At 41.9% G+C, this 13,602-nt stretch overlaps 1 protein-coding gene across 3 annotated transcripts in view; it reads left to right on the forward strand.

The window, feature by feature from the left end:
- The window catches only part of XRN2 (5'-3' exoribonuclease 2), an 80,664-nt gene that overhangs the window by 21,612 nt on the left and 45,450 nt on the right, over positions 1–13,602 (forward strand). For 2 of the 3 annotated variants that reach the window (XM_057701536.1, XM_057701535.1), the window contains exons 4-14: positions 2,145–2,256; positions 3,779–3,837; positions 3,914–4,003; positions 4,777–4,849; positions 4,990–5,040; positions 5,533–5,690; positions 7,843–7,917; positions 8,004–8,137; positions 8,237–8,294; positions 8,378–8,485; positions 12,608–12,652. In XM_057701536.1, the coding sequence (XP_057557519.1) occupies positions 2,145–2,256; positions 3,779–3,837; positions 3,914–4,003; positions 4,777–4,849; positions 4,990–5,040; positions 5,533–5,690; positions 7,843–7,917; positions 8,004–8,137; positions 8,237–8,294; positions 8,378–8,485; positions 12,608–12,652 (963 nt within the window). The remainder of the gene's footprint in view (positions 1–2,144; positions 2,257–3,778; positions 3,838–3,913; positions 4,004–4,776; positions 4,850–4,989; positions 5,041–5,532; positions 5,691–7,842; positions 7,918–8,003; positions 8,138–8,236; positions 8,295–8,377; positions 8,486–12,607; positions 12,653–13,602) is intronic. The other variant, XM_057701537.1, reaches the window with a different exon arrangement.

The following is a 13,602-nucleotide window of genomic DNA, read 5'->3' on the forward strand; positions in this document are numbered from 1 at the left end:
AATAATGAAAACTGTTGATTGTAGTGAATTTGAGAAAAAAAGCCTCATCTTTCAGCCATTCATTCAGATGTTTTTTGTTTATGTGCCTGTTGTGTGCCAGATACCATGGGTGGCTGGGGATGTTGGCGACTGCCCTTGCTTTGAAGGGCTCGCCACTCAAGGGGCAGAGGCAGAGGTAGATGTCTAAGGTTAGTTACCTAGGTCCTTCCTCCCTATTAGATGGCACATGCTGGACCCCAAGGGAGGGGGGAGTCAGTGCTTCAAGGGAGTGAGGAAAGAGAGAAGAGAGGCTTTTGTCCCATTTTTGAAGAGTTAAGAATAATTGGAGATTGCGAGGTGGGGGAGTGGGGCAAGCAGAGGAGGGAGGTGGGTGGGACAGATGTGGGGAAGGAGGACCTTCTAGGAGGTTCAGATGTGCCAGGTCACATATTTTCTGTGTCTTTGGCCACACTGACATGCTTGGGCAACTGCAGGTGTTTATTTATTTATTTAAGCTGCATTGGGTCTTGATTACTGTGCACAAGCTTTCCCTAGTTGTGGCGAGCAGGGGCTACTCTTTGTTGCAGTGCATGGGCTTCTTGCTGTGGTGGCTTCTCTTGTTGCAGAGCACAGGCTCTAGGCGTGTGGGCATCGGTAGTTGCAGTAAGCAGGCTCAGTAATTGTGGCGCACGGGCTTAGTTGTTCTGCAGCATGTGGGATCTTCTCAGGCCAGGGATCAAACCTGTGTCCCCTTCCTTGGCAGGCGGATTCTTAACCACTGCACCACCAGGGAAGTCCCCTGAAGGTGTTTAGATTGAAAAGGGAAGTAGAGAGATGGGCTTGAGAAGGCCTTTCCTGCCACACTCAGTTTGGCTTTTATCCTATAGGCAGTGAGTAGTTCATCAGAATCACTTCGGAGGGGAGTAGCTTACTTTTGATAATAATACCAAGTGGGTTTGGTTATAAATGACCAGCAAAGTGTATGTCAGAGTTCAAGGAAAATTGGGGTAAATCCTAACCCTGAATTTATTTAGCCACATGCACATGGATTCCCTTTCTTTTAGATTTAATAATCTTGGTAGCTAATGAAATAATTTTGAAAATCCAGAAAACTTTGAGTCCAAAGAAGATTAACTTTTCTATTTACTCAAAGAAAAATCTTAGCTACCTGAAAACTTAAGTTGCAGTTAAAGTGTAGTAAAGAATAAAGGGAGCAGGAATATGTCTTATTTGGAGCAGATTGCAATTGCCATTAGCTCAGTTTCTTGAAGAAGCTCTTTCACTGTACTCTGTTGTGCCCTTTTGCTGGATCAAGATTAAGTTTTGTGCACATTTGTATATGTATGTACACGCTCTTGTCTATAACCTGTTTTGTGTTAAAGTATAAATGTAGATTGTAGAACCTAAGTTAGATTAGGTGGTCTCATTTTACAGGAAATGAAATTGTTTAAAGAGAATATAAAGTAACTTATTTTATGTAGACAGGATACTTGAGAGTCCTTTCCAACCCCAAACTCAGTTCAGTAATTGCAAATCCTTGCAGTTCAGTTCACTTCATTCAGGCCTACCCAGTGATTGAAATTACATTTGATTAGAGTGAATTGAGTAGTTTTGATTAAAACCTTGTTCCCTTTCTACCTGCTGTGCTTTATTGTAGACACAGAGTGATAGTTATGAACTTTATTGTGGAAAATACAGAAAGGTTTTGGGGGTCTTGTGAATCCCATTTGGAGACCATCCTTCCTTTTAGGCGTGGACAAAGGGAAGGTCTTCCTGATCCTGGCTGTGTAGAAGCCACTCACTTGCTGAGTGCTGAGTCTTTGAGTAAAGTGAGCTTTCCATCTGGGGTGCCTGGAAGCACCTTAACCTAGTGGAACTGGCATTGGGCCATGGGCCCTGCAGTATTAAGTGCCGTGGCCTCTTAGGATGTTTGTCCTTTTGACATGTCAGTCTCTCAGCTGACTAAGCTCAGCGTTTAAGGTTCGCTGTCCAAATTTAAGCTCTCCGGATCGGCTGTCTGTTGTGAAAAGATTGTTTGGACATATTATTTAATTTTCCCGTTTTAGTGTACTATTTTTGTAAGAATAACTGATTCAGAATAATGTACAGATTTAGTTACAATCATTTGGAATAGTATTATGTGACTATGAAATACCGGTTTTCAGGCGCCACGCGCTAAAATGAACCAGCAGCGTTCAAGGAGGTTCCGAGCATCCAAAGAAGGAATGGAAGCAGCAGTAGAGAAGCAGCGGGTCAGGGAAGAAATTCTGGCAAAAGGTAAAAGAATGTGCATCTTGAGGTTTGTCTTGTTGCCAGATGTATGCAGACAGGGGTGGGGTGGCGACTTCTCCTTACAAATAGGTAAGGTTTTAATTTGGTCTGGGCCCCAGTATCTCCAAGGGAAATTTATGTTCACTGTTGAGGAAAAGTAGTTAATAGAATTCCAATAATAAGCTTGTTCATTTCCAAACTCCATAGTAAAAGGGAAACTTGGGGATAAAAGGAGGGAATTCTGGTAGGGAGAGCAAATTGTCAACTTCTGTCAGGGCGAGTGCAGCCCTTCAGCTCACTTTCGTGTGTTTGTAAAGTAGAAATACATGAAGAGTGCTTCTTACTTCCTTTTTCCACGGGGGCTGTTAGGAAGCTATGGTTCTATAAACATTTTCCTCCCATCGGTCTTGGTGGCTTCCTTGCTGCTTCTCCTTAGAACTCAGGTCTGAATGCGGAGGCCTGGGGTGATGGGACTGTGTTTCCAGGCTTTCCCGAGTCATGCACTCTCTCACTGTGGGTTGAGGCTGCAGGCACCGGGCAGTGAGGTGCCCAGGGCTCCTCCAGTTCAGGGAGGGGGTTGTGAGGTAGAATGGGATCATCTTGGCAATTCCTTATAGCCCTGATAGGTCCAGAGGTAGGAGTTGGCTAAGTCTCGGAGAGGAGGAAGACCAGGGTCCTGATGCCCCCGGGACTACTTCTCCCAAGACACCTGTGTGTGAAGTGGGGTGCAGTGCCGGCAGGGTAGCTTGTTTGGTATTTTGTGACATGTGGCAAAATGATAGACTAGGAAGGCCACTGTTATTGGTTCAGGATGCTTGCATTTGGCAGGTGGAAAAAGAGACATAGTGTAGTCGGCTTAGGCTTGTAATTACAGTGCACTTAATGTTATTGTAATTTGCTGGAAGTGTGCATGTATATACACACTTTAGCTGCAGCTTGTAATTAATACTCTAAAACCTGTTTATATTTATAGCAGATTATCTTTGCTTTGAAAGATGTCTTCATTCTTGAAGATGTTGTGAAATATATTTGTGTCTTAAGAAGAAGCTAATGAGTGATATAGAGGAAAAAAATAGGATTTCTAAATCCCTCTAGGTGATATAAAGCTGTGATAAACTCAGCATTTTAATTTTGTTTTTCTAAGGCCCCTTCATCTTAAGAACTGTTACTAGGATCAGAGCCCCTAATGTGTGTGTGTGTGTGTGTGTGTGTGTGTGTGTGTGTGTGTGTGTGTGTGTGTGTGTGTGTGTTCTGCTGCTGGGGGCATTAGGAAGAAGGTTGTAATTTTTATATTTTTATATAACAATATAATAGCTTTTGTGTACCATGTATTGTTTGACAGTCATGTTAAAGCTTAATTTAAATTTGAGGGGAGGAGTCTTATTTTCTTCAAAAAAAGGGGGAACATTGTTCCTCGGGTGACAGCGCTTTCTTTTGGGTTTCAACTCTTTTTGTTGTTCTGGCCTAATATTGAGTAATTCACCTTGCTGTTTATGGGGAGAACAAAGCATTGCCCCCTTTTCTCTAGGTGGCTTTCTTCCTCCAGAAGAAATAAAAGAAAGATTTGACAGCAACTGTATTACACCAGTAAGTAGTCTCATACTTTGCTAGCTGTTGTTAACTCTTAAATGATAGGTTAATTTATTTCCTTCTGTCATTTTAGGGAACTGAGTTCATGGACAATCTTGCTAAATGCCTTCGCTATTACATAGCTGATCGTTTAAATAATGACCCCGGGTGGAAAAATTTGACAGTAAGTTTCACATTTTGGTACTTCAGAAAGATTAGGGTGACAGTTTGAGGCTGTCCTTTGATACGACTAATATTATTTGTCCTTTTTTCCCCTCTGTAAAATGCTGGTTGACTGTTAGAGGAAAGAGAAGCTTCCAGGGTTATTAGAGATGGGGTGCCTTGCATGGTCCAGTTACAGACAGCTGAATTTTCTCTCAGTGCCAATTTTGTCCTCTTACCATCACTGTGAAGCCATAAGATGGGACTCGTGATTTAAAATATGTATATATGAAAGTAATTTCTGTTATTAGAAATCAAAATACAGCAAGATGAAAGTCATGGGGCTGCCTTTAAAGAATGGCTATGTTCTCCTGAGTATTTAAGTAAAGTTTAAGCAAAACTTTTATATGATCTTAGGTTCATAAGCTTGTTTCCCTATTAATTACATATGGTACATTGTATTTAATGGGTGTCTCTTACCGATTACTTGTAAGGCTTATATGGTTTGGTGCTATATACTTGAACAGCAGTGAGAAAAGTAGAAACTTGTGAACTGATCTGTTTTTCTAATGGCTAAGTTTGACCCGAGCATTTCTTTTTTTTCCATTCCAAGTAGTAAGTTAAGCAATGAAATAATTTTGATGTCTAACACATACACACCTTATTAAGAAAAATTTCCAATAGTAACACTATCTTAATAGAATTATGCCAGTTTATTTTAAGATATTCAGGTCTGCTGATTTTTCTGCTAGAAAACTGGGGGTGAGCTATAAATGTTAAAAACTTTTTTTATAGGTTATTTTATCTGATGCTAGTGCTCCTGGTGAAGGGGAACATAAAATCATGGATTACATTAGAAGACAGAGAGGTAAAATTCACTTATAAATATTTGATTATATGTTCTGTTTTAAAAAAAGTCAAGCCATTGTATAGAAAATATTTGGTAAAATGTGATATTCCTATAGTATAAAATGTATCTATGTAAATATATATTTCCCGTCTCTCTAGCCCAGCCTAACCACGACCCAAACACACATCATTGCTTATGTGGAGCAGATGGTAAGTTTCTTCTTTGGGATCTGAGTGTCTTGGGTTGAACCATAGCAAGTCAGTGGGTTGGTTTGTAGTAATTAATTATTCGTGGTTGCCTGGAAATTCTAAAATGCCTTGCTTATTTTATGTTTGAGAGGGAACTAGTATGGAGTTGTTTAATCTGTGATTAATATTCACTGATCTTGATTTTTTTTTTTAACATTTTTTCAACTTTTTAATATGGCCATGCATATCTTTAAAATGGAAAGTTTCCAAGTGTTCACTCCTGAGTGGTGGTTACATCCTACGCCCATGTTTCAGGAGGACATCTTTTTGGCCGCTAGGAAGTTTTAGGCTTTTTGGCTTTGCCGTTTGTGTGCTCATTTGGTCTTTTCTTTGCTTGCTCATTTGGTCTTTTCTTTGAGTTGGTGTCTTGCGTTATGCTAATGTCTTGCCTTTGGTTGCGGGGTAAGGGTCTTCTGGAAGTGCTCACTGTTCGTGTTTTGTTGTTGTTGATAGCTGATCTCATTATGCTTGGCCTTGCTACACATGAGCCCAACTTTACCATTATCAGAGAAGAATTCAAACCAAACAAACCCAAACCCTGTGGTCTTTGTAATCAGTTTGGACATGAGGTCAAGGACTGTGAAGGTTTGCCGAGAGAAAAGAAGGGAAAGGTAAGAACTTCAGGATGGTAGTAGCCTCATTTAAAATTTTTTAATTTTATTTTTTGTTGTGATAAAACATGTACAACAGAAAATACACCTTTTAGCCACGTTTAAGTGTACAGTGCAGTGGCATTAAGTATATTAAGGTTGCCTCATTTAAAAAATGGATAAAGAGAAGACTGGTTAATGAGATTTTTACCTACTTGCTCTGTTACCCCTCACAGAAATGTATCTTTCAAAGCTCTTTAAAGTAAACACACATTCACAATCACGCATGCACTCATTCTTTCTACTCCCCACTTTCCTAACACAACTTATATCTACACTGGGCTGAGGTCTCATAGGTTACAAAGCCCATTGCACATGATTTGTTTGGAGAAGTTATTTGTCTCAAATGGTTATTCTTCTTAAAAGGAACTATAAATCAAATATGTTAACCTTCTTGGTACTTCTTAGTTACTCCTAGTTTCTACGTATTTTGGGTTCCCTTGATTATATCCATTCTCCTTTAAAGGGGTTTCTGTTTTAAGAATATGGTGCCTCTTTAAAAGACGTGTTGAGTAAAAAACGCAGGTAAGAAGTATACATATTCACAGAGAAGGGTGAGACATATACGTTAAAATGTTGGTTGGGTGAAGCTCAGGGTTTGGCAAAATACAACCCTGCAAATTTGCCCTGTGAGCTAAGAGGGTTTTTTGCTGTTTTTAAAGGGTTGTAAAAACAAAGCAAAACATGAAAGAATATGTAACAGAGACCATATATGTCCCCTCCTCTGGGCTAAAGTATATAGTGTCTGGCCCTTCGTAAAAAACATTTGCCAATCTCTGGTCTAGGTATGATTGAGATTATGGGTAATTTTTATTTTTAAAATGGCTTAGTGAGTTCTTTTTTTATTCAATACTTGTAATATTAAAATGGGTCTTGCTTTAGAAAAAGCCATAGTATGAGGGTGAGTCAAAAATTATCCGCACTCCAGTTATATTAAAACTTCTGTTGGCCCTACTGTCTTATCAGCGCTTCCCATTCAAAAGCAGTGACTGTCTCCCCAGTCACTGCTGTGCAGGTGTGAATCTGTTACATGAGTTCATTTGGAACTGCGGTGTGAGCAAAAATGGATGCCGCACTTGTGATTTGCACAAAAGTAGAGCAGCATGCAGTGATTCGTTTTTTGTGGTCTGAGGGTGTACCTGGTGCCATTATTTATTGAAGACTTTGTGCGCAGTATGGAGAAAGTGTTTTGTTGTCAAGAGGTGTGTATGAATGGATAGAGAAGTTCAAGGAAGGTCGCACAAGTGTTAGACATCAATCATATATGTATAAATACAGCTGATTCACTTTGTTGTACAGCAGAAACTGGCACAACAGTGTAAAGCAATTATACTCCAATAAAGAGCTTAAAAAAAAAGGAGGCAGATTCACTTCTTCCTTCCTCCCTTCCTCTCTCTCTCCCTTTCTTTCTTTCTCTTTCCCTTTCTCTCTCTCTCCCTTCCTTCCTTCCTTCCTTCCTTCCTTCCTTCCTTCCTTCCTTCCTTCCTTCCTTCCTTTCTTTCATTGGCTGCATTCAGTCTTTGTTGCTGCATGCAGGCTTTCTCTAGTTGCAGTGAGCAGGGGCTACTCTTCATTGTGGTGAGAGGGCTTCTCGTTGCCGTGACTTCTCTTGTTGTGGAGCACAGGCTCTAGGCACGCAGGCTTCAATAGTCACGGCACCTGGGCTCAGTAGTTGTGGCTCTTAGGCTCTAGAGCGCAGGCTCATTAGTTGTGGCGCACGGGCTTAGTTGCTCCGCGGCATATGGGATCTTCCACGGCCAGGGATCAAACCCACGTCCCCTGCCTTGGCAGGCGGATTCTTAACCACAGCGCCACCAGGGAAGTCCCTGGATTCACTTCTGATGAAGAAGTGAAGACAGTGGTGCATTTGTGGCTTGCAGCTCAGCCTAAAACATTTTTAAATGAGGGACTACGAAAGCTTGTTGACAGATGGACAGTGTCTTGAAAAGCAAGGGGATTATGTCGAAAAATGATACGTTTGTCTTTTCTAAAAGTTAATTAAAATAAATTCTATGGCAGAGTGTGGATAATTTTTGACTCACCCTCATATCTGGGCGGAGAAAATTCCAGTATTCAGAGTACGTTTGTTGAGTCTTCACCCCCTTTCTTGCAGCACGATGAACTGGCAGACAGTCTTCCTTGTGCAGAAGGAGAGTTTATCTTTCTTCGTCTGAGTGTTCTTCGTGAGGTATGTAGTAGTGACCCCTGGCATCGATGTGCTACAACAGGGTGCCTCTTCATGGCTTTAATGGCAGCGTTCCTTTTTGGTTGCAGTATTTGGAAAGAGAGCTCACCATGGCCAGCCTGCCGTTCACATTTGATGTTGAGAGGAGCATTGACGACTGGGTTTTCATGTGCTTCTTTGTGGGAAATGACTTCCTTCCTCACCTGCCGTCCTTAGAGATCAGGTATGTGTGTTTGTGTCAGTCTTCAAACTGCCATTTTAGCCTTCTTGCCTTGACAGTGCACTCTGGTCCTAATGCATAATGTTTGTTTCCTGGTGGCAGGGAAGGTGCAATTGACCGTCTGGTTAACATATACAAAAATGTGGTACACAAAACTGGGGTAAGTTCACTCTTGAATAATTTCAAAACAGAAGTATTTGCTTTTATAAGAAGATCATTTTACATGTATTTTATCACTTACAGGGTTACCTTACAGAAAGTGGTTATGTCAATCTGCAGAGAGTACAGATGATCATGTTAGCAGTTGGTGAAGTTGAGGATAGCATTTTTAAAAAGAGAAAGGATGATGAGGTAAAGTGTTTCTATTGCAGTAGCTAAATTGCTCCTGTATCTAATAGGCTGTGATGATCCTGTGATTGTCCTTTTAACCTCTTTGAGTGCGCTGTTAAATCATTGTAGTGTATCAAACACCAATGTAATCACGAGTGGTCAGTGCTTTGATTTTATAAAGGCTGTGATGCTTGCTGTGTGGAACTGTATTGCACCCTGTGTGAGTTGCTTTGTAATTTCTTCTCTCTTCTTAATCGTAATTAAGATATAAATCCAAACACCTGTGTAATCAATAGGACATGAAATGAGGGTTCCAAAGCTAGAAGGAGGCTGGAATTGAACTAGGCCTGCTGTGTTTTATAGGCACCGTTTATGCTCTGGACCTAGGAACTCTGTTCTCTGGTGGCAGAGTATTGGGGGTCTGGGTTGGATTGCATCAACCAAGGCAAAGGGTTGCAGCTCTGAGTAAGAAATGTAGACATAAAAGAAGGAAATAAGATCACAAAGCACTCGGGAATTAGTTACATGTGATAGGGTGAGTGCTTAGGCGAGAAGTCCAAGTTTCTGGCTGGGGCAGTTGGGAGTTTGCTGGTGCCATTCACCGAGATAGCAAGCCCCATGGGTAGAGCAGGGTAGGGTGGGATAAGTTAGAAATGAGTTTCGTTTTGGAAGTACTGAGTTCAGGGGGCCACAGGACATCTGAGAGGAGAACAGTCCGTGAACCAGTTAGATGGACATATATGTGGAGCATAGGTCAGAAGTTTTTTGAAAGGAGATTTGAGAACCATTAGCAGATGGGAGATACTTCCCATCATGAATGTGAACTTGGCATCTCTGGGAGCTTATCCCAGGTGACTTCATCAGGAACCTCAAGGAGTGTGGACGTTTAAGGAGGAGGTGGGGCCGGGGGAGGAGGTCCCTCGAGAGAGGAGAAGTCGTTGGTGCTGCCTGAGATGTCAGAGCAGGATGGACAGGCCCCTGGTGCTCAGCCAGGGCTTGAAATGCCCCGGGGAGCTGAGGGCTGGAGGGGCAGCAGCCTGGAGGCCAGGTGGGCTGGAGGGTGACTGTGGGGAGTCACAAGGGAGGCCAGCAGTAAAATGAGCAGAAAGAAAGGGGAGGAAATGCTTTCAGAAACTGATTTTCTAGAAGTCATGTGGCTCTTGTGAGCAAATAGCAACATAATATTGCTACATTGCTACCTGATCTAACAAATTAAAATGTCATTGTATCTGACAAGATTTTTATATTTTCTTCAACTTTCTGTACTGTAGCTAGTGGCCTCTTCTTCAGAACTTTGGGTACCATTTTGTGCAACAGTGAGTGGACTGTAGGCATTCTTTCAGAGCCTTTGGTACTTGGCAATCTTCACGTGTAAAATTCAGATAACTAACTTTGGGATATCAAATGTCTACCAGAACAGCCGTTTTTAACTAAGTCTTCAACAATTACAGTGGCTGCACTTTAACTGCTACCATTTATGCTTAAGAAATAAACTGTATATACTGGGTACTACTTGGTATAAAAATCTCATGTTAGACAAGTCCTTTTATGTGACTCTATAATATTAAATATTGATGGTATTTGGCATTAGTCTGGTATAGGATTTGATAGATACCAAAGTGCTTCAGATTTAAGCATGTCGTGGTTTCCAGCTGGCATGGCAGAGAGGGCATTTTACAGCTTTGGATCTTTTCCAGTGTCCTTGACATCATATGATGTCTGTTAGCATGATTGGGCATTGGGGAAATTTATAAACCCTCATAAATTCAATATAAAAGTATCTGGGTATATTTATTTCCCAGGAAGTGTGTCCACAGCTTTTGACAGATTTCCAGAGGAATTCACAGCACGCAGAAAAATTAAAGATCACTTCTGCTTATGTGACTGCTTTCCTTAAAAATAGCAAAGTAGATTGTAGTATAGGAATACATCAATATTTGTTGTTAAAATTGAGCAGTTAGGTCAGAAATGTATGCTTTTAATTTTATGAGCTTTGATGTTTGCCTTTCATCTTGCAAATGTTCATTTATTCAGCAAATATTCCTTGTTTACCATGTGCCAGATGGTATTCTGAGTGTTACTGATACAACAACGACAACAAAAAACCAGACCAAATGTCTGACCTCATGGTGCTGGCATTTTTCTGAGGGAGATGGACGGTTAACACAAAAATGAAATGTAGTGTGCAGGCTGTTAGAGAGTGCTAAGTGCCATGAAGGAAACTAGGGCAGGGGGAGAAGTGTGGGGAAATTGCAACCCTAGAAAAGGTGGCTGGAGATGACCTCACTGGCAGATGGCTTTGAGGAGCGACTGGAAGGATGTGAGGGAGTGAACCATGCAGATGTTTGTGGGTAGAGCATTTCAGATAGAGGGAACAGCCTGTGTGGGATAGAGGCTCTGGGGCAGGAGCATACACAGGATGTCTAGAACAGCAAGGAGCCAGTGTGGTGGGAGCAGAGGGAGCAGAGGAAAGGGGGTAGGAGAAGAGCTCAGAAAGATGATGCATCTGGACTTCAGCTTTCAGTCTGCATCATTTAAGCATAGAAGTGGCAGAGATCTGACACGTACTATAAAACGATCTCCCTAGCTGCTGTGTGGAGGCAGAGGCAGAAACAGCCCAGCTAAGAGTCTCCTTCGCAGTAATCCATGGTGGCACTCAAGGTTAGAATAGGTGACTGGATTCTGAACATGTGTTGAAGCAGGAACCCGTTAGGTGTGAGAGAGGGAACAGTATCAAGAATGACTGCAAGGCATTTTTTTCTGAGCAGTTGAAAACTGGTCTGATCTGAGCAGCTGTGGTGAGAAGACTGGGAGGTGCAGAGCTGAGGGTGGGGGTTCTGTTTTGGACACAGTAAGTTTGAGATGTGCGAGTGGGGGTGTTGAGTTGGGAGAGGCTCTGGTTGGAGAGTAGTGAGATTAGATGATTCCTTCTTTGAGCACAGAGAAGTGGGGAGGTCCAAGAATCAGGCCCTGAGGAGCCCCAGCGGTTGGGAGGTGGAGAGGGGTTGAGTGAAGGCAGCAGCAGGAGTGAAAGAACCAGGTGAGAGTGGTGTCCTGGCAGCCCAGTGGAGAGCACGATTCCAGAAGGAGGAGTCATGGTCAGATAAGAGACGTTTCCTTAATGATGGGGGCAAAGCTTCATTAGAGAAGTTGCTGGTGTTCATATCTTAGGAGGATTTCAGTAGTCGGTCACCATGTTTCTAGCATTCAGGCCCTCCTGGCAGAAAGCACAAAGCTCACATCTCATTAAGTGCTCTGTTTGGGGGTGGGGCGGGTGGCGGTGGAAGTGCTGCGAGTAGTGATGGTCATTATAGTACCTGTCGTGGTCACCTTAGCTGTCGTTTCAGGGCCTGGACATTCATGAAACGTGGGTATGGCAGGAGTGCTTTCTGGGGAAAGGAGGCCTTTGAATGGCTCACAGTTAGTGGGAAGCAGGGCAAACCCTAAATCCTATGTAGTTGAAACCATGGCTACATTTTGAAAATGAGTGGAGGGAAGAATTAAGGCAGACTGGACTCTTCCCTATGAATTAAACTGGCCCAGAATAAGCAGTATAGACGTCCGCATTTTCTTCCTCCTTTTATTAGGCCGACTTGCTGGAATCTGGGTGGGCAGTGTTTGCATAGGGCCCCACTGCTCTCTTTACCCACTTGTGTCACACATGTGCCAGGGTTAGGAACTGTCCAGCCAATTTTAGGTAATAGAGGCTCATTATTAAATTGTTTTGTTGATATTTTAAAATTGTCATCTTGATTATTAACTATATTCAGCTACAACGTAAAGGATTGTTTTCTTATGTGTATCTTCTCCATATTGGCAGCCTGTTCACTCCAGGGTAAAACTAAGGGTTTTTTTGGTCATGACTCTTGCATTCTTTCCTGAAATGATATTAAAAACTACCTGAAAAAAATTGAGGAACTATTTAAATTGTGTCTGAACTCAGTTTAGAATGCTCTCTGTCCATCTGCAGTTCTGATAAGCAGCACTTTGAACATACAATCCATTGCCTGGTTTAATTATGTACGTAGGTTTCTGGGGTCTTCCTTTAAAACTTTAATTGTCTCCTAGATCATTCCTGGTAATGTTTAACTCTTACATTTTTGTGTAATTATTTGACAGAATATGTGGATTTTATACTTTTAGGACAGTTTTAGAAGACGACAGAAAGAAAAGAGAAAGAGAATGAAGGTGAGTTTTAACTAATGTCATAAGACTGGCAATAATTTTACGATTTGCAAGGAAGATGTTCATTACAATAGCTTTTTATTCCTTACCCACTAGCAGTTGGTTAGAGACATGGTGCCCACCCAGCTGCCTTCCTACCTGGTGTTGATTTTTTTTTTTTTTTTTGGGGGGGGGTACACCAAGTTCAATCATCTGTTTTTATACACATATCCCCGCCTGGTGTTGATTTTAAAGAAGTCCTTTCTAATCTCTCTCTGGAGTCTGAAGGGAAATACTTGATGGGCAGGAAGGGGCAGGTTGTAGTTATCTGTTTAAGAGGTTTTTACAATAATCAGATACTGTTCTGTAATAAAAGCAGTCAACCCTTTGTATCCGCTTGCAAGTCACTATACGCTATCTATATCTTTGTCAGGTTAATCTTCCTAGAACAAGATACCTGGAGCTTTGTTGTTTCTCTGCTTGGAAATCACCAGTGACTCCTTAGTCCCCCTCAGAATCCCGTCCTCTCTTAGTCTGGCTTGCAGAGCACACCATGGTCTGGTCAGATTTCGGCCGCCAGCTCTTCCCCTCGTGTCCGCTTACCACATCCCTCTTGACCCAGAGCCTTGCCCCCCTTTGGCTCCTCCAGAAGGTTCCTACTCCCAGCCCCGCACACCGTACCTTCTCCATGGCCTCCTTGCTGCCTCGGCTTGAGGTCCAGGTTGAGCAGTCATTTCCTTACTACTGGTGGCTCTTGTCATCCTTCCTGGACTTTAAATTCATGGAATTGAGGGACTGCCTTTTATGATCATATTTTATTGAATTTGAGCAATTTCAGGAACCTAGAATGGAGAAGAATTTATTGTTGCAGGTAGTTGGAAGCCACTTAAGGAGTGGGAGGAGCATATTTGGTTTCTGCTTTATTATTTTTTTCTTTTTTTTAATTAACTTTTAAAATTGAGGTATAGTCGATG

Source organism: Hippopotamus amphibius, chromosome 12 (genome assembly GCF_030028045.1).
Source record: "Hippopotamus amphibius kiboko isolate mHipAmp2 chromosome 12, mHipAmp2.hap2, whole genome shotgun sequence".
In the NCBI taxonomy this organism is placed as follows: domain Eukaryota; kingdom Metazoa; phylum Chordata; class Mammalia; order Artiodactyla; family Hippopotamidae; genus Hippopotamus; species Hippopotamus amphibius.